Source organism: Peromyscus maniculatus, chromosome 2 (assembly GCF_049852395.1).
Source record: "Peromyscus maniculatus bairdii isolate BWxNUB_F1_BW_parent chromosome 2, HU_Pman_BW_mat_3.1, whole genome shotgun sequence".
NCBI classification, from domain to species: Eukaryota; Metazoa; Chordata; class Mammalia; order Rodentia; family Cricetidae; genus Peromyscus; species Peromyscus maniculatus.
Genome location: NC_134853.1, coordinates 69,800,930 through 69,818,880, shown reverse-complemented (window position 1 = coordinate 69,818,880; position 17,951 = coordinate 69,800,930). Strand labels below are relative to the sequence as shown.

Genomic DNA, 17,951 nt, shown 5'->3' with positions numbered 1-17,951 from the left:
AACTCATATACACAAACTCACCATGTACAGATGGCAGATGGAGATTATGGACACAGGGTGCTACTTTGGCAAATCACCCTTCTTAAGGAATGTCTCAGCTCCCAGGGACTCACATCTTAGCCTTAAGCTATATTCCGGGGGTTGCCTAGCCAAATTTCAACTAGAATTAAGGTCGAGAAGGCAGGTGCCTTATTTTCAGGCAAGATTTTGGTCTTGACAAGGATTATGCTTACCCCCTCTGAGAGTAGACTCCAAGAAAAGCTACCCACCCCACTTTGATCTCGGTTTCCTCACACTTGGGTAATAACCACGTTGTTTTAAGTCACATCATTAAGAAGCCACCAGATCCCAGGGCTGGTATCCAAGTCCAGCCGTGTGATCTACCTCGGGGCCTCAGTTTCTCCACCTGTAAAGTCGTCTCTGGATTAAATAGAGCCTCTCCAGCTCCTGCGACCTTAAGCGTTAAATGTTTACATAGCTGGTTCCACTAGGTTGGCAGTGAACAGGGTTAAAGCCCCACTTCCTGCAAGGTGAAAAGGTAAGCAAACATTTCGACCTCCCCTTAGCCTTGCTCCCGGATTGGTGCCCCGCCGGGTCCCAGCCGCCTATCGCGTGTGCATCCGTCATCTGGATTGCTAATACACTCATTAGCATAAAGAGTCTTTCGAAGACCCGGCGCCGGCAAACCTGAACCGGAGTCTCTGTCCCTTTAAAGAGAAAAGGGACCTGCACTCTTTCGTTAAGGGCATCTCCTCCGCACGGTCCTCACGGTCAACTAAAGAGGTCGTGCGGTAGTCTACCCAGCCGACTACCCCGACGGTGGGCATCTATTCCTGGGGTGCACGGCGCGCGGGCCCCCGGGAACTGCGCAGACCCCTTTGGTCTCGGAGCTCGGCAGTCTCAGTCGGAAGGAGGCAGGGCCGGGCGAGCAGCAGGACTCCGGAGCCCTCGGGCACGACCCGGGGGCTGGCGCCCAGGCGGCCGCGGGAGGTGGCTCTTGCGGCAGGGGGAGGAGGGGAGGTAACCAGGCGCACGCGGGGGGCGGGGCCTCGGTGGAAGGGGCGGGGCCTACGGGGCCGGGCCGCGGCGCAGGGCGGGCTCTGGCGGCCGAGTGTCACACACGCGGCGGCTCGGGAGGCGGCGGCAGAGGCAGCGGCAGCGGTAGCGGCAGGCGCCGCCGGGACGGGCAGGGGCGCGCGGGCTCCGCCGGGCGGGCGCGGGCCTCCTCCCTCCGTCGCTCGCTTGCTCTCCGACCCGCGGAGGGGCCGGGCTTGCCCCGGCGTACTGGAGAAGCCCGCAGGCAGCCGCGGCTGGCACGGGGCAGGGGCGCGCTCCGCGGGGGGGCGCGCTCGGTGCGGGCGTGAGCGGCGGGGGGCGCCCGGCCTTCCGCTCTTCGAGGCGGGGGGCCCTATGAGACGCGCCCGTGAGGGGCGCGAGATCCGAAGCTCGGGCGGCGCGCGGCGCGGGCGGAGGGCTGTGCGGCGGCAGCAGCGGCCGGAGCCGGGCGGCGGCCCGCAGGAGGCGGCGGCTGCGAGAACTTGAACTTGGCGACGGGTACCCCGCACGCCCCCCACCGGGGCCGGGGCGTTGCGGGACTGGGCGGCAGCGCTGCCCCCCGAATGGCTGCGGCGGCGGACGGGGCTGGCGCGCCGCGGCCCTAGGCGGCCTCTCGCCATGGCCAAGTGGCTGAACAAGTACTTCAGCTTGGGCAACAGCAAGACCAAGAGTCCGCCGCAGCCGCCGAGGCCCGACTACCGCGAGCAGCGGCGCCGGGGCGAGCGGCGCGAGCAGCCCCCGCAGGCCGTGCCGCAGGCCTGCTCGGCTTCCTCGGCGTCCTGCGGGTCGGCCGCCGCCTGCTTCTCGGCCTCGTCGGGCTCCCTGCCCGACGACAGCGGCAGCACGAGTGACCTCATCCGCGCCTACCGCGCGCAGAAGGAGCGCGACTTCGAGGACCCGTACAACGGGCCGGGCTCGTCGCTGCGCAAACTGCGCGCCATGTGCCGCCTGGACTACTGCGGCGGCGGCGGCGGGGAGCCCGGCGGGAGCCAGCGCGCCTTCTCGGCGGCGGCGGGCGCTGCGGGTTGCTGTTGCGCGGCGGCGGGGCCGGGCGCCGCCGCCTCCTCGTCCTCGTCCTCCGGCTCCCCGCACCTCTACCGCAGCAGCAGCGAGCGGCGGTCCGCCACGCCAGCCGAGGTGCGCTACATCTCCCCTAAGCACCGGCTCATCAAAGTGGAGAGCGCGGGTGCTGCGGGGGATCCCCCGGGAGGCGTGTGCTCCGGCGGCCGCACCTGGAGCCCGACGACCTGCGGAGGCAAAAAGCTGCTCAACAAGTGCGCCGCCGAGGAGACCGGAGCCGGCCAGAAAGACAAGGTAAGACCCCAAGCTACTGGTGCGCATGGGAAACTGAGGCACCGCCACGTTAACCAGCCCTACCAGTCAACTTTGCTCTGGCACTCTGGAGTCTAGGCTACGGCGCGCACTCGGGTCCGACTCTTGTGTCTTTGGCTTGTCCTCCCCAAACGCCTCCTTACAGAGCCCACAGCCTGAGCGAGAGCACCCCGCCTAGCTTTACCCAGAAGACAGACTCAGCCAGCCCTTCCTGCTCCCCAGTAAAGCCAGCCTCGGCGGGCCTAAAAGAGCGTTTGCTCTTGTTTTCCCCGGGGTTGTGTGGTGCCCCCCCCTCCCAGATGTAGCTGGGAACTGAGGTCCAGAGCGGGAAGGGGACTCTCCGGGTCTTCGTTTTCCTTACTGGCTGTCCCTGAATGTGTGTATGTAAATGCTCCTAAACCTCGCACTCTGCGTGCCAGGTTTCCGAAGCCAAGCGAAGCGGCCTGTTGTACTGGAGCGGTATTGGGAACCCCCACGCAGGCTTTTCCGGTCTAAATGTCCGTCCTCCCAGAGAACTCACCGATCTGGTACTTCCTACCTCCTCGCCCTAGCTCCGGAGGCGGGTCTGCTAAAAGGACACCTACCTCTGCCACCCCATCCTCTTCCCTCACGCCATCCCTTACAGTACTATCTCGGGATGAGAAGCCTTTGTGGCAACCCCCTGCCAATCAGGCCTTTTAGTCGTCCCCTGCTTCGTAGCAAGAGTTAATTACAGCCAGGTCCCTCGGCTCCTTCTCTTCACACTCGGAGTTGCCCTCCCTTCCCCCATAAAATACTTGCTCTGTCTACTTGTAGTGGAGGCAGTGTTTTGATTAAATCTGAGGCCCAGGGAGAGATCTCGATCCTTAGGGCAGGGTTGCCTGGCTGTCAGGCCCCTGCTCAGGGTTCTCCCCCACATTCTTCTTGCAAGCTCAAACTTTTGCCTGTACTGATAGACTGGATTTCCAAACAGGGAGACATTTTCTGCCGGTCAGCTGGTGCTGGGCTAGGCTTTTTATTTTATGGGAGAGATGAGTAAGGGGACGCCCTCCTTTAATTTTCCTGCCTGGTTTTCTCCCTGGGGTCATCCTCTCTCCTGCTTTGTCTGTCCAGGATGGGTGGTGCGTGCTGTCTGAAGGAGCCTAGTGCTGGCTGAAACCGTGTGGGCACGTACCTTGGAGGCTTGTACACTCTGGGCTTCCCGAGCACCCAAGATGCCACACTTGGATGACAGCTCGAAGCCCTAGTGACTGCACAGCCAACAAGGGGACACGAGAGAGATGTCTTTGATGAGAACTGAGCGCTGTTGAGGCTTGTGGTTGATGTTTTAGGAAAGACGAGACTCTTACAGGTTCATATATGGTCAAGCTTGGTTTGGTTTGCCCACTGGGAGGACCTGGAAGCTTTTGTATGTGAAAGTTACGGGAAAGCTTTGCAGAGAGGTTTGCAGACCACGGCACTGGACTCGTGTCAGCATGGTTGCCCAAGACCACCCCCCAGGGGGCAGACTTTCTTTGTCCTACTGCTAGTACTTCAGCGGCCTCCCTAAAGTCTTTTTTTTTTTTTTTTCTGGTGGCTTTCAAAACTGTAATAAACATTTTTTTCTAATTAGAGTTAAGACTTTGAAATGCTTAGTAATGATACTTTGTAGCTGGAATGTTAAGTGTGTCTAAGACTTGGCTTCATTGTCCCCAGATATTTCCCATGGGTCTTAGTTCTCTTCTGCCAGGTGCTGGGAGGGGAATCGTGTGCTGTGCGTGTCTGTATCGAGTGCTGGGACAGAGGCTGTCCTGTGATGGGAGGCCTGGTGTTAAATGGGGGCTCCTGGAGGGCTCCTCTGAGGCAAGACCATTGTTGAACCTGAGCCACCGCTATTGTGGGTGGCTGGAGAAGAGTCTGGTGCTTTAGAGGACTTCAGGCAGAGTCTTCTGTGGCTGGGACGAGAGGTCAGAGTTGGACAGGACCCTAGAGGGGCTGCGGGACCTGGTTAAGGACTTGTAAACTGAGTGGTAGGGGATACAGTTTTTAATAGACTGTCTCTCTGGGCTGGTTTTCCTCTCTTACGTTGTAGCTTTGATCTTTCCAGAGTTGTCTCTCTTGGGGGACAAGGGAGGAAGTTACCAGATGCTCCTTCTATCAGGAGGAGAGGGGGTGGCCGCAAGGCAGTGGTTCTAGGACAGCAGGCTAGCCTAGCACAGTGGTGCCGAGTGTCCCTGGAAGCTGGCTAAACACTGGGAATGCGGGCCTGCAGTTTTATTTATTTTCTGAGACAAGACTCAAAGAATGCTGACCTTAAACTCACTAGGTAGCCAAAGGTGGGCTTGTGTGTCTTTTTTTGTTTCTTTTTTTTTGGGTGGGGGGAGAGGGGGAGGATTTTCGAGTCAGAGTTTTCTCTGTGTAGACCTGCTTGTCCTGTAACTTGCTCTGTAGACCAGGCTGGCCTCGAATTGAGCCTCTGCCTCCCGGAGTGCTAGGATTAAAGGAATGTACCACTGCCACCCAAGCTTGAGTTGTGACCCTCCTCCTTCTACTGCCCATACCTGTGAGGACTACGGGTGTGGACCACCTAGTTTTATGCGGTACAGGAGATTGAACCCAGTACTTGGTAAAGTGAACCCAGTACTTGGTAAAGCTAAACAAGCAGTTCTACCTAGGCAGCTGCATCCATCCTCAGCCCCGCTACAGTTTCTTTGACAATTTCATCCGTATGTACAAATGTACCTTGATCACATCCACTCCTAACATTCACTCCCCCTCACTTCCCCCTCCCCAACAATTGCTGTTCCTCCCTTAATCTCCTATTTTAAAAAAATCACCTACTGAGTCCAGTCAGTGCTGTCTGTGTGGACATGGGCAAACCACCAGGGCCACCCTGAACCTCGACAGCTGTCAGTTGCCAGTAGCTCCTCAGCTAGGGGTGGAGCCTCCGGAGTCCCTCTCCCACCCATGGTAGGATTATTGACTGGCTTGATCTTGTACAGATCTTGTGTGAGTAACCGCAGTTACTGTGAGTTCATGAGTGTCTAGAAGACAGCATTTTAATCGGCATTCCTCCCCGTCCTCTGTCTCTTACTATTCCAGCTCATTCCCTGAAGCTTGTGACTTGACAGTTCTGGCGGGAGCCTTGAGAGTGCATTTTGACAAGTGTCTGAGTGATTACTCCTACTGGTCCTAGATCCCACTTTGAGAACTCCCGATGCCATGGTCATGGTTCTCCACCTAACTCAAGTCTTCTGGCCAGGACCACTTTGGATACAGGCTGCAGGTGCACATCTCCAGCTTAGTATGTGGCCAGTACCTCCCATCTGGCAGTCAGAAGGCAGTCTGGTTTTCACATTATTTCCAGCAGACAGCATTTGGCAGGCCAGACCTACTGTGACCCAGCTCTGAACATCCCTGTCCATCCCTGAACCTGTCTGTCTTCAGTCCCCACCAGTGGCTGCAGGAAAATCCCCCTTAGCCTGGGGCAGCATTTCATTCCTGTTGTAGTCCTTAGAGAATTGGCCTGTGCCAGTGTCCAGTTTTAGCCCCAGACCTGAGTTGAGGGTTTCTGCATCCTGCAGTGGAGCTGGTGGTCCGTGCAGCCATCTTGCTGTGCTGCTCACACCATGGCTCAGTTTTTGGGTCCCTTCCTGTCCTTCAGCACTTGTTCTTTTGTTCATTCTGTCATCCCCCTGTTCTCCCAGGTGAGCGAGTCCTGGGGCACAGCCCAGTCCACCAGCACCACATCTGTTGTCCTTACAGACTCACTTGAGAAAGAGACTTCCCTGTTCCAGATTCTCTCCTAACGTAAATTGTGGGCAGAGATGGGGTAGGAGAGTGAGTTGTGGGAAGGAGGCAGAGGTTAAGGGTGTAGAGATCTTTGGTCTGAGCTTCTGGAGGAAGTGGATGTGTTTTTTCACCTTTTTCCCCATGGTGCTTTTGCCTTGAGAACTTGGGGGAGGTCTTTATCTGGGAAGTAGGCATTGAAGGTGAACCTAGAGGCAGAGGTGGGATTGAAGCAGGATGGGACCACCGTAGGCTGTAAGGGGGTTTGTGTGTCAGACTGAGTGTGCATATATGCTCACGACCAGAAGACCTCATTGTAGGATGTGTTCTTGGAAGACAATTACCCAGTGGGTCTTCTTGGGAATGAGAGGTGACAATATAAAAGACGTGGCAGGGGTATGATACCAGGTGGGGGCCTCAGTTTGGGTCTCCCAGGTGATTTTTACCCAGGGTAGGGGAGGAGGGGGTTGTTCTTAGAGCATTGGTTCTGAACCTTCCTAATGCTGTCCTCATGTTGTGGTGAGCCCAACCATAAAATTATTCTGTTGCAACTTCATAACTGTAATTGTGCTACTGATTCCATTGTAAATATCTGATATGTGACCCCCCATGGAGTCGTAACCCACAGGTTGAGAAGCACTGGCTTAGAGCCTTAGGCACGTCTGGAGGAGATAGCCCAGAATTAGGGGGCAGTTGTAATGTATTTCGGGTGAGAGGTAGTAAGGGTCTGGGCTCCTGGAAGAGAAAAGAAATTGTAGTAGGTTGAAGTAGGTAGAGCTAATACTCCTTCAGCTATGCTGTTTGGGAAAAAAAATGGGGGGTGGTGGTAAGTGCACGCCTTTAATTCCAGCACTCAGGAGGCAGAGGCCAGAGGATCTCTGTTGAGTTCAAGGCCAGCCTGGACTACAGAGCAAGGGCTACCCAGAAAAACCTTGTTAGGGGTAGAGGCGGGGAGAAACGAGTTACTTTGTGGGTTTCCTTGGATGCAGTCAAACCGGTCTCATCCAGTTAGGTTTTGTGCTGGTGTTGTTTCTTTTGTCATAATTAAATGGTGTTTCCAGTACACCTGGGAAAGTCAGGATGCATCATGACATCAGTTGGCCAGATTTGAAATACATGCTAATGTGTACCAACACGTGGTATTTTGTCAGCATCCACAGAGTTCACACGTTTTCCATAGCTACAGAATAAATAATCATAATTTTTAACTTGGAAAACACCTACCAGTTAGTTTCTGAGCTCTTTGCTAGGCAGGAGGAATTCAGAGAGAAGTAAGTGTGGCTGAGGAGGTATATCAGGGTACAGAAGACGGCTATGTGTCCTGGGCTTTGCAGCGGCCTGTGGACTTAATCATAACCCTCTGGCATTCAGTGGGGAAGTATTCCCAGAATACTTCCAATACTCTGGAAGTTGAGGCAGAAGGATTATAAATGCAAAATCTATCTGAGTGGCTACAGAGTGTTTGAGGTCAGCCTGGTCAACTTAGTTCTTGTCTCAAAGTAAAAAGACCTGGGGCTGGAGAGATGGCTTGGTGGTTTAGAGTACTCCCTGCTCTCCAGAAAACCTGGTTTAATTCTCAGTACCAACATGGTACTCATGCGTAAGCTTACAACCATCTGTAACTCCAGTCCTAGGGGTCTAATGCCCTCTCTTGGTCTCTGCAGGCACCAGGCACATACATGATGGATGCACTGATAGCATGCAAGCAAAACATAAAAATAAAAAGTCAAACAAACAAAAAGCAGCTGAGTACAGAGAGGGCTGAGGTGTCGCTTAGTGGTAGCGTGTTTGTCCAGCACGCACTAACTGTGACGAAACTTTCCCGGGGAGACAAACACAAGTCCTCGCAGTTTTCTCCTCCGAGAATCTTGGCTGCTGAGCTTCTGAGGAGACTCGGCTTTTCATGTTTACTCTGGCCGGGAGGGGCCTAGTGAATCTGGTCAGTTTCAGGGACTTCAGGAAGCTCTTTTGAATTGTTTACCTTCCTGCTCAAGGAGCTTCCTGAAGGATGGAATGTTTCAATCTTGAGGAAGGTTTTGCACAACCACCCGGCCCTGGATTCAATTCCCAGTACCATGATTTCCCTCTGCTCCCAAATTGCAACACAATTATTGACCATACGTGGACTTGTGTTTTCTTACTTCCTAAACCTAAACAGTTGTGTAACTGTGTATGTAGTATTACTTTGTATTAGGTCTTAGATGTCAGCTAGACAGGGCTTCATGTACACAAAAGGCAAATATCACTGTGCCTCTTTTCTTATTTTGTTTATTCTTTAGAGACAGGGTCTCTCTGTGTAGATCAGGCTGCCCTTGAACTCACTGAGAGCCTCCTGCCTTTGTCTCCCGAGTGCTGGGTTAAAAAGATGTGTGCCTCCTCCACGCCTGGCCTACTACATTTTATATAGGAGACTTAAGCACCCTTGGTTTGTGGTATCTGAGGAGAGTGCTGGAGACAACATCCCCTGGGTATCAAATGAACAAGCACACTAGGTTGTCAAGCCCGAGACCGTCTCCGAACCCAAGGAAAGGCTGCCTGCCGTGTGTGCAGAGGGCTGACAGGCCTGAATGCTGGCAGTGAAGGAGGGCCGTCGGACTCTGAGGGATGAGTGGGAATGCCTGGGCAGGGAAGCGGGAAGGTGGCCACAGTGTGGAGGATGGTGGGCCTGTGGGCAGGTGCAGAGGGGCCTCACCGTTGGCAGAATGGGTCTCGTGGGCCCTGCTGCAGGGGAGTTGACCTGCCGTTTGGTCTTTCCACATAAAATCACTAGTCAGGATCAAGGGAAGCCAGGGTCAGAATGTCAGCCATTTCTATTTGATTGACAGCCATCTTCTCCAGTCCTTACAGAGTTCTTTTTTTTAGCGGGGGTGGGGGGGGTGGGGGGTGGGGTGGTGTCCTTTCTGGAAAGGTTAGAACCAAAGTTTATTGCTGTAGTTTGGCTGAGGACAGGTTCCCCATTCATGTCCCAACCCTTGAAAGTAGTGTGAGAGAAATGCTGCCTACCGAAGCTGTTTTCAGTGTTAATTCTGCAGGTCACAAAGTCCTCCCAGTCATTCTAGGTACTAGGTATACAACAGCTGTTGCTCCATCACAGGTCACCGCAGCCTCCTGGGTTTTAAACTAGAAGTCAGCCACACACACCCTTAAAAAAAAGGTGGGGGGGCCAGAGCCAGGCAGATCATGTTTTCAGGTTTGAGAGCTAGATGGTCTGGTCTCCCTTACAGCTGGTTGGCTCAGCCATTGTAGCTAAAAGCGGCCTTAGAATATATTAGTAGGCATACTTGTGTTCTGGTACAACTTTATTTTGAAAGCCAGGCAGCTGGCCCCTGGGTTATAGTTTTCTGCCTAGGCATCAAACACTGAGTATCATTTCCGGTCTTGATGGGGCTCACTGATTCCCCTCCAGTACTTGCTCATACGACAGGGTGGGGTTCCAAGAGCAAGCAGAAGCCCATGAGGTGTCTTAATGGCATCTGGGACAGTGTCCCTTCTGCTGAACGTTGTTTACCAATGCCAGTCACAACACAAGGCCAAGATTCAGAAAGGGAGGCAAGGGGCAGGGGTGCAGGCAGGGGTGTGGGCAAGGGGCAGGGGTGCAGGCAGGGGTGTGGGCAAGGGGCAGGGGTGCAGGCAAGGGGCAGGGGTGCATCAAGCCATTCTCAGGCTTTCAGTGCTGTTGACCTGCTGTACTGTCAGCCCATCTTATGGATGAAGACGATGAGGTATAGAGAAGTGTCACAGCTTCCGAGTATCAGGACACAGTGCACACCCGTGCATTCTGAGTCCACTGCCCACGTGCTTCCCACGGATTTGGGCCACGGTTTCCAGTTCAAATGGCCATGGGAAGGCCCTGTTGTTCTGTGACGGTTGTCACGTGTCTCTGCCCTTCCGCTGAATGTTCCCCTTCTTAGCTCCCTCCTTGCTTTTACCCCAGCTGGATTCTCTCTCCCCGGTCTCTCCACTGCTGAATTCCACAAAGGAGATGTTAATGCTGCACTTGAGTTATTTCATAGAGAAATCCTGCGCACAGAGTAGGCGCGTCCCAGAGGACAGCTGCACAAAACGCATGTCTTGTAGCTGTCATGTCTTCTCACTCTAACACGAGACCTTCCCTCCCCCAAAGGATTGGCTAGGCTGTGTGTGCTCTGCTGTGAGATGGAAGCTGGGGGCACCTCGCTGACCGCATCCAGAAAGAACTTAAGTCTCCTAAGAGGAGATCAGGTGACCGTCTTCTCTAATTATACGCTCTTGGGAACAAGACTGATTAGGGCTTAACCTCAGGCTTGACCCTATCCTCTCCCTGCTCCCAAAGCGTTGCTGGTCTCTAACCTTGGCTTTCAAAGGCAAATCTGAAGCAGGTGTGGTTTCCTGTGGTCTTGCAGCCAAGCCCTCCTCGGGTGAGTTTTAACTTGTGTTGTAGAAGCCAGGTCAGCTTTGGTCATTGAAAAACAAACCTGGACTTGGGGCCCAAGAGATGGCTCCGCAGCCTGAGTTTGATCCCTGAAACCCACACGGTGAAAGGAGAGGACCAACCTTTTGAGGTTGTTCTGTGACCTCCACATGGGTGCCTACACACACACACACACACACACACACACCCCAAAAACGAACCAGAAAGCTGGGGCTGCTGACTCCCTGGCACCCCATTGGTTAGGAGTGCACTGGTAGAACCAGGTTGTGGTGGTCTGATTTCTCACCTTCCGTTGGTCCTGTGTTGTCCGAGGTCTTGCTACGTGCGGGTCATTGTCCAGAGCTGGGGGGTATGAGGATGGTGCAGGAGCTGGCCAGTGCCTGCACATAAGGACCTTCCGGTGGGGGACACAGAAACCCAAGGTTGGAACCCAGCTCTGTCTGCAGGACAGGAGTGATATGTGAACATCTCTGGGTGAGCTGAGAGTGATCCTGCAAAGAGGCTGGCCTGGGCAGCACTGTGGAGCTGAAGCAGAGAGGAGGGGAAATGCCCTTCAACAGAGGGGAGCCAGGAGGTGCCTCTGAGGAGGAGAGGTTTGGGCAGAGAGAGGAGTACTTACTGTGGTCAGGGACTTTGCACGGTCCTGCCAGCTGCTTGTACTGCTTGTATTCTGAGCCAGCCACCGTTCTGTGTGCTCTCTGTAGTTCCTCTCACTGCCCTCCTTTGATGTGTATGCTACTGTCATTTCTGTGTTATTCATTTTGCTAGTACAAGGCAGAGATGAGATTTGAAACTGGGTCCAGAGGCTGTTCCAAGCACTGTGCTGGATCACCTCAAATTGCATAATCTCACACCCGAGTTTTCTGCTTTGTTTGTGGTTTGCTTTCCTCTGTAATTTCCCTGTACCGGTAAGAGCGACTGGTGCTACAATCTTGTAATTACTCCACAGCCTGATGGTCACTTTTATGCCTGTAACTCACTGGCTTCTCAGAGCCACGTTGGGGAAACCACGGCATTCCCCATTAGCGGATGGAGAGTTGGGGCAGGACCTGCCCTGCCTCTCTGCAGGTTCTAGCTGGACCGGCAGCCTTGTCTTCTGAGGCCAGTGCCCTCTGAGCCAGGGTGGAGAGGCGACTTGGCCAGAGCTTGAGTTGGCAGGAAGGGTGACAGTCTGATTGAGTTCCGTTTCTTCTTATGTTTTGATTCTGAAACGCTTTGCTGAGACCATTGAGGCGCATGGACTGAGGGCCTTGCTTCCACAATGGAATTTTCCTTTGCTTCCTGTTTGGTATTTTCCAGTAATATTTCTATTAATGTTTCACTTTCAGAGGTGCTTACTTCCTGAGAAGCGGGAGCTTTCTCAATGCTGAGCCAGGAAGGACTGACTTTTCCTCTTGGTCATTCAGTTCCTTTCTGTTTTCTCCAAGGAGACCTCTGGATTTCCCATCATGCTGGAAGGGAAAGAGCTGGGGGTAGGGGGAGGGGGTGTCCTGGGGATGGAGAAAAGGTTAGTCAGGACCCTGGGGAGTGACTCAGCCCTTGCTGGTGAGGCACTTAGAGTAACTAATGGTCAGAAAGTGGCTTCCCGGGGCCCAGAAGGTAGAAATGGCTTGACAGGTGTGTGTGTGTGTGTGTGTGTGTGTGTGTGTGTGTGTGTGTGTGTGTGTGTGTAGGTCCTCTGAGTAGGATTTGCTAGCTGAACCCAAAGTCTCCAGTTGGAATGAGAATGACTTCATTTATGTATTCTCTTTTATTCAGTATCTCAGTATCTTGCTTAGAAGTGCTACGTGCTGGGTGCTGTTCTGTGTAGGTGGTAGGGTAGAGCTGTGCACCAGACATGAATACCTCACTCTCCCTGGAGTAGATAGAGCTTAGAAGGGACCTCACTGAAGGGCCAAGTGGTGTGAGCTGTACCTCTCCAAGAGAGAACTGCACACAAGAGAAGGGCCAGGCAAGAGGGGGAGGCAGGAGCTGGCAGGGTAGTTGAAGGAGCAGTGCAGAGGTCAGCACCCTTGGGCAGGGCAGGTCGAGACTGGGGCCTGTGGAACAGGCAGAGGTCTTCGCTTGAACTCCAGTTCCATAGGAAGCCAGTAGACGTTCTGAGCAGAGTTGGTGCATGGTCTGGGGCAGGTTTAAAGAGGATTGCTTCAGGGCTGGCGTTTGGCTCGGTGCTGGAGCACTTGGCCTACTGAGTGAGAGGCCTTGGTCAGAGAGCAGAGTGGGGGGCACAGGCAGGCCATTGGAACTGGGGTGCCCAGCAGCAGGTGATGAGCAGAGGTCCAGGTCTCGGAAGTAGAGACCCATGGTTTCCTGGCAGATGACTAGCAAGACAAAAGTCAGTGTGTCTGCTGTTTTTGGCCGAGGAGCTGGGAAAATGAATGGCCACTGGCTTTGTTAGGGGTTCCTGAGGACACAGGAGATAGGGCTGGCCTCTGTCTGGGACTGCAAAAGAAAGTGGGAATGCAGGAAGAAGAGGAGGAGGCCGAGTGAAGGATGGCTGCAGGGAGTGGGTAAGATGGGCATCCAGACAGAAGGAGCCGCCCCCAGCTGTGGGACTGGAAGCTGAGCCTGCGGGGTGCATTCAGCTGTGGTCAGAGCTTGAGAGGTCCTGCAGGGCATTACTACAGGGAGCGGGAAAGGGGACAAGAGGGCCAGTGCTTTGGGGGAGGAGGCGCTGGTCTGCAGTCAGGGCCTCTCTCCTGGAGAGGGTGTGGTCAGGGCTCCACCAGGGCTGCGGCTCCTCCTGTGCCCTGAGCAGAGTGCCCTGCTGCTGACCACGTCTGATGATAGGACCCTGGGGTGCAGGGAAGAGGCAGGCCCTCCGTGAGGTGTGGAGTAGGGCTCCCCAGCTTATAACATATTCTAAACATGAAGATGACCAGAAAGTTCCCGATGGCGAAACCTCACCATCTCAGCAGCCATGCCTTCTCTCTCAGAAGGCCAAACAGCCCCGCTCTCCGGATCTCTGGTTCATTCTGAGCCACAGCATGTGATTTGGGGAGTGCGTAGCATTCTGGGAATGGTGCAGCCCCAACCTGCCCTTCTGTATGTGGTGGTGTGAGCTAGCTCTGCCCAGAGGCAGGACTTGGCGATCAGTATGTGGTGTATCAGTGTTGGTGGTAACTTTATCTTTTATAACAAGATTAAAGGTTGATACAGAAACAAAAAACTCAAACACAAGCCAGCTCTGCACATTCAGAGAAAACCACCGCTGTTCACCTGTTAGTGTTCTTGGGTCTCACCGTCTTCAGTCTGCATCGGTCTGCTTTTCCTTCCTTATCAGTTACTTCTTTATGCCTTGTCGGTTTTGGGGAATGCTGTCTTCATTGTCTCAAATGTGCAGCAGCAGTGGTTTTTGCATCTCTCCTGCTTACCAGTTTTCACTAACTTAGCAGAAGTCTGATGATGTCCCTGGTTAACAGGAGAGTTGCTGGGTCCAGTGGTGACATGCGTGGTTGCTCTCAGTGTTCTGGGAAGATGGTTTCTCTTTGGATCTGTTTACTCTTCTCCACACACTGGGGAGCTGGATGCAGTTTGGTTTGGTTTGTGGTTTCTTGGATTGCTGGCGCATGTGCACATGAGCTGTTGGTCGCCTTCCGGAAGTTGTTTATTTACCTCTGTCTTCTGCCCATTCACGCCCACTGCCCCACGGCGGGGTGACCTTCCTGTTGGTGTGTAAGCACTCTGCAGTGGGGATGGCCGCCTGCTTGTTTTGTGGAATGCTTTTCCAGTTTCGCAGTTCAGGCTCTATGTCTGATGCTGTGCTTTCTTGCAGTGAATTCTTTTCTGTGGTCACATCGGGCCCAGTGCTCCTCACGGTGTCTTCCCCTTACCCAGTACTCGCCCCTACGGATCCCATGCTTTGCTGTGGTCTTTTCCCCTTTTTTTATGACTGACTAGTGTGATTCTGGGCACCCTCTCTTGCTTGCTCCAAATCTGCCTCTTTTCCTTCAGGCGCCTTTTTAAACTAAAGTGTCTTGGCTTTTCTTGTCCTGACAGTGTTTAGTTCACAGGTGATTACAGTGATGATAAAGCTTTTATATAAAATACCTTTTATCTGCAGATACCCTGGCACGTACTACAGTGATACCAAGGGAAGTAACCCAGTATTAGTTCTTAATTTTATGCCAGACCTGCCGCGTGCGCGTGTCTAAGCAAGCAGGAGAGCTACCCTATCTCTGGTTGTACGGGTGTCCCTTCTAGCACTATGGGACTAAACTGGCTAGGTATGTTTGGGGCAGTCACCCACAGTGGTTCACTCTGCCTCTGTGACCTTAACCTGAGAAATCTGCTTCACTTTTGGACACTGAGTTTGTAAAGGAAGATGAGTTGTTCAGTTGTCTGCGTAGCTGACTTTAAGAGGCCAGTCATTGTCCAGCCCTTGGCTGAGCCTTGTAGGAGAGTCGCACTCGATGGATGGATGAAGCCCCGGTGCTGTCAGAGCCTGGGAGGGTTGGATGCTGTATAGAGATGCAGTTAAATGACTTGCAGAGCCGCAAAGAGGCCTTTGCAGACAATGTGGGTTCAGGCAGTGGTAAAGTAGCCTGTGGGTAGGAACATTTGCATGTGAAGGGTGGAAGAGACCTTGGAAGGTGGAGGAACTACAGGTCACTTACACTTTTTAACATTTTAACGAAATCCAATGCAGATAGTATTCGCAGATTTCTTCCGTTTCCTTCATTTCTCTGTCCCGTTCAGCCCAGGTGTTTGCATCCTCGTCAGAGGCCTGTCTCACTCCTCCTGGCTTCAGCTAGGTCTAGTACATCCTGCCATGTCTGCTATGGGGACTGTGACAGTAATGAATTCATGCTGGAGTGCCAGATTAAGACCAGATGTGTTTGGGGGTGGGGGGATAAACCCAGGGAAGGACAGATGTTTGAATGCTTGACAGTTTCTGTAGCTTGAAGAGGCCATGGAATATCTGTCTCGTCCATACACTCACCCTGTGTAACACTGTGCCATTCAACCTTAGGCCAGCCTGGTAGCCGTTAGGGCCAGCGGGAACACAGATTTGTAAAGTTTAATTTGTTCAGCTCACACTTTAGATAATTATGCCACAATTCCTCTTAATTATGTGTGTGTGTGCATGCTCACATGTATGTGAATGTGTATGCACATGTTTGCATGTGTGTGGCTGTGTGCACACATGTGCTCATGGGTATGAGCAGGTGCCTATATTTGCTTACATGTGTGAGCGTACATGCATGAGTGTGTGCATGCATGTGTGCGTGTGTGTTGTATGCTGTGTTTTTGTTTTCTTTTTCCCTTCTGCTATATACTCCTCCACTTCCTTTTCTTCTCTTCTTCCTCTCTCTTGAAACGGGTCTTGCTATGAAGTCTTAGCAGGCCTGGAACACACGGTGTAGATCCAGTTGGCCTTAAACTTCCTGTTTCTGCTTCCTAAGTGCTAGGATTATAGGTGTGTACCATGCCTAGTTTCTAAGCCTGGATGTCAGTAGTTTTTAAGAATCCTATGCTGGTTGATTGTGTGACCTGCTCTCCTAGATCCATATGCCCCTGGGAGGGCCTGGGAATCTCTTAGTCTGACCGTCACCCCATCCATCCCAGAAAATGTCAATGATAAGTATATTTGTCCCTTACCACTCAGGCCAGCCTTTTGCACAACTTGGATTGAGGTTTTTTTTTTTTTTTCTTTGTAATTTATTTTTATTTTATACTTATGGGTATTTTGCCTGCATGTATGTATGTGCACCATGTGCATGCCTGGTACCTTTGGCAACCAGAAGAGGGTGTGGGATCCCCTAGAACTCAAGTTACAGATGGTTGTGAACTAGCATGGGATGTGCTGAGAACGGAACGTCAGTCCTGTGCAAGATCAGCAAGCGCACTCAACACTGAACTGTCTCTCCCCTCTCTCTGAAGAGTGTCGTCCGTCTGTGATTGTGTCTGCTGAAGCTCTGCTGGCCAGATTCCTTTTCCTCCTCTGTGGCACATAGTACAGCTTGCTAAAACCAGTCTGACCTTGCCCCTTCCATGTGATGACCTGTGGATGTACGATGATACCGCCTCAGAGCAAGCTATGGCACTGTCCTGCAGGGCCGGGTTCCCAGTCAGGGCACCAGGAGCTAAGGACAGGGACTTCAAGGTTACAGTGGAGGGCTTTGATGAAGCCTGAACTCAGGAGCTTGCTATGAAGTAGAAGGGACTGGTCAGAGCAAGTCCCGAGTAGGTGGGCCAAGATAAGTGCTAAGAAGTTCTCTCGGGAAAAACAATAACAACAACAACAACAACCACCACAACCACCCAGTGATTGGATGAGGAGCAGGGCCTTAGGGGTGAACTGGGGAGTATTCAGAGTTGGAGGGGAGCCACAGGCCTAGATTCCAGAGGAGCAGAGGAGAGACTTAAGTCGGCACTTAGCAGGCAGCAAGTGAGGGAGAGATTGCCTGGCTGAGTACACGGTTGTTAGGAGCTGCACATTCTGGCCTTGCCCTCCTGGCTAGCCGGCAAGGCCATAACTGGGAACTCAAAACTGTTTATCCAAACACTGCAGGACCCTGTTGGTGGTCCATTGGTTGTGCCGTGAAGCCAGCCTTGGCTTCGGGAACAGAAGCCTGATCTCTCTCACATGCTGTGCCTGGACTTAGAGTACATAATCAGCTTTTCCAGGCCGGGAATGGCCCACTGTTACACGAGGTTAATGGGAATGGCCTTGCCTGACCACTCACTGTATGGTGTACGCTTGCCACGTTTGAGCTTCATGGTTGGTCTTTGTGAGGGGGTACCATGAAGATCCCCACTTCACAAGTGGCAATGTGAGATGTTTCAGGGAAGTGAGCCAGGCACTGTAAGGGTTAAAGAAAGCCATTGCTTTCTGTGGCAGAGCACAGGGCCTGCCCTGTGGAAAGAGCCTTATGACTTTTGTGTTACTTTGACAATGTAGATGTAACCAACTGTCTTATTAAATAAGAAACACAGAACCAGTGTAAAGAAGAAAGCCAAGAGGTCAGAGCTAAGAGCCTTCCTTACCCGCCTGCTGCAGCTAGCCAAGAGACCTCTCTGAAAGGGACCTACTTCCTGTGTGTTTGTCTTTATACAGTCTTTCTGTTCTGCCTTCTCATTGGTTGTAAACCCAGACACATGACTGCCTCGTCACTGCCTGTATGTACAGCCCTCCAGGTCTTCTATGGTATTGAGATTAAAGGCATGTGTCTCCAATGTTGGCTCTATCCTTGACCACACAGAGATCTACCTAGCTCTTCTACCAAGTGCTGGGATTAAAGGCGTGCGCCACGAACACCCAGCTCTGCTATGGCTTGCTATTAGCTCTGACCCACAAGCAACTTGATTTATTAACATACAAATAAAATCACATTTCAGTACAAATAAAATACCACCATACTTGTCCTGGTCCTTAGCCCAGCTTTAGACTTGGGACTTCTTG

The 17,951-nt window shown here is 52.8% G+C and overlaps 1 protein-coding gene across 1 annotated transcript in view; it reads left to right on the top strand.

Moving 5' to 3' along the window:
- Positions 1-1,672: 1,672 nt before the first annotated feature.
- Positions 1,673-17,951, top strand: part of Shb (SH2 domain containing adaptor protein B) — a 117,342-nt gene continuing 101,063 nt past the window's right edge. The window contains exon 1 of the mRNA XM_006973710.2: positions 1,673-2,370. Coding sequence (XP_006973772.3) covers positions 1,675-2,370 — 696 coding nt within the window. The 5' untranslated portion in view covers positions 1,673-1,674. The remainder of the gene's footprint in view (positions 2,371-17,951) is intronic.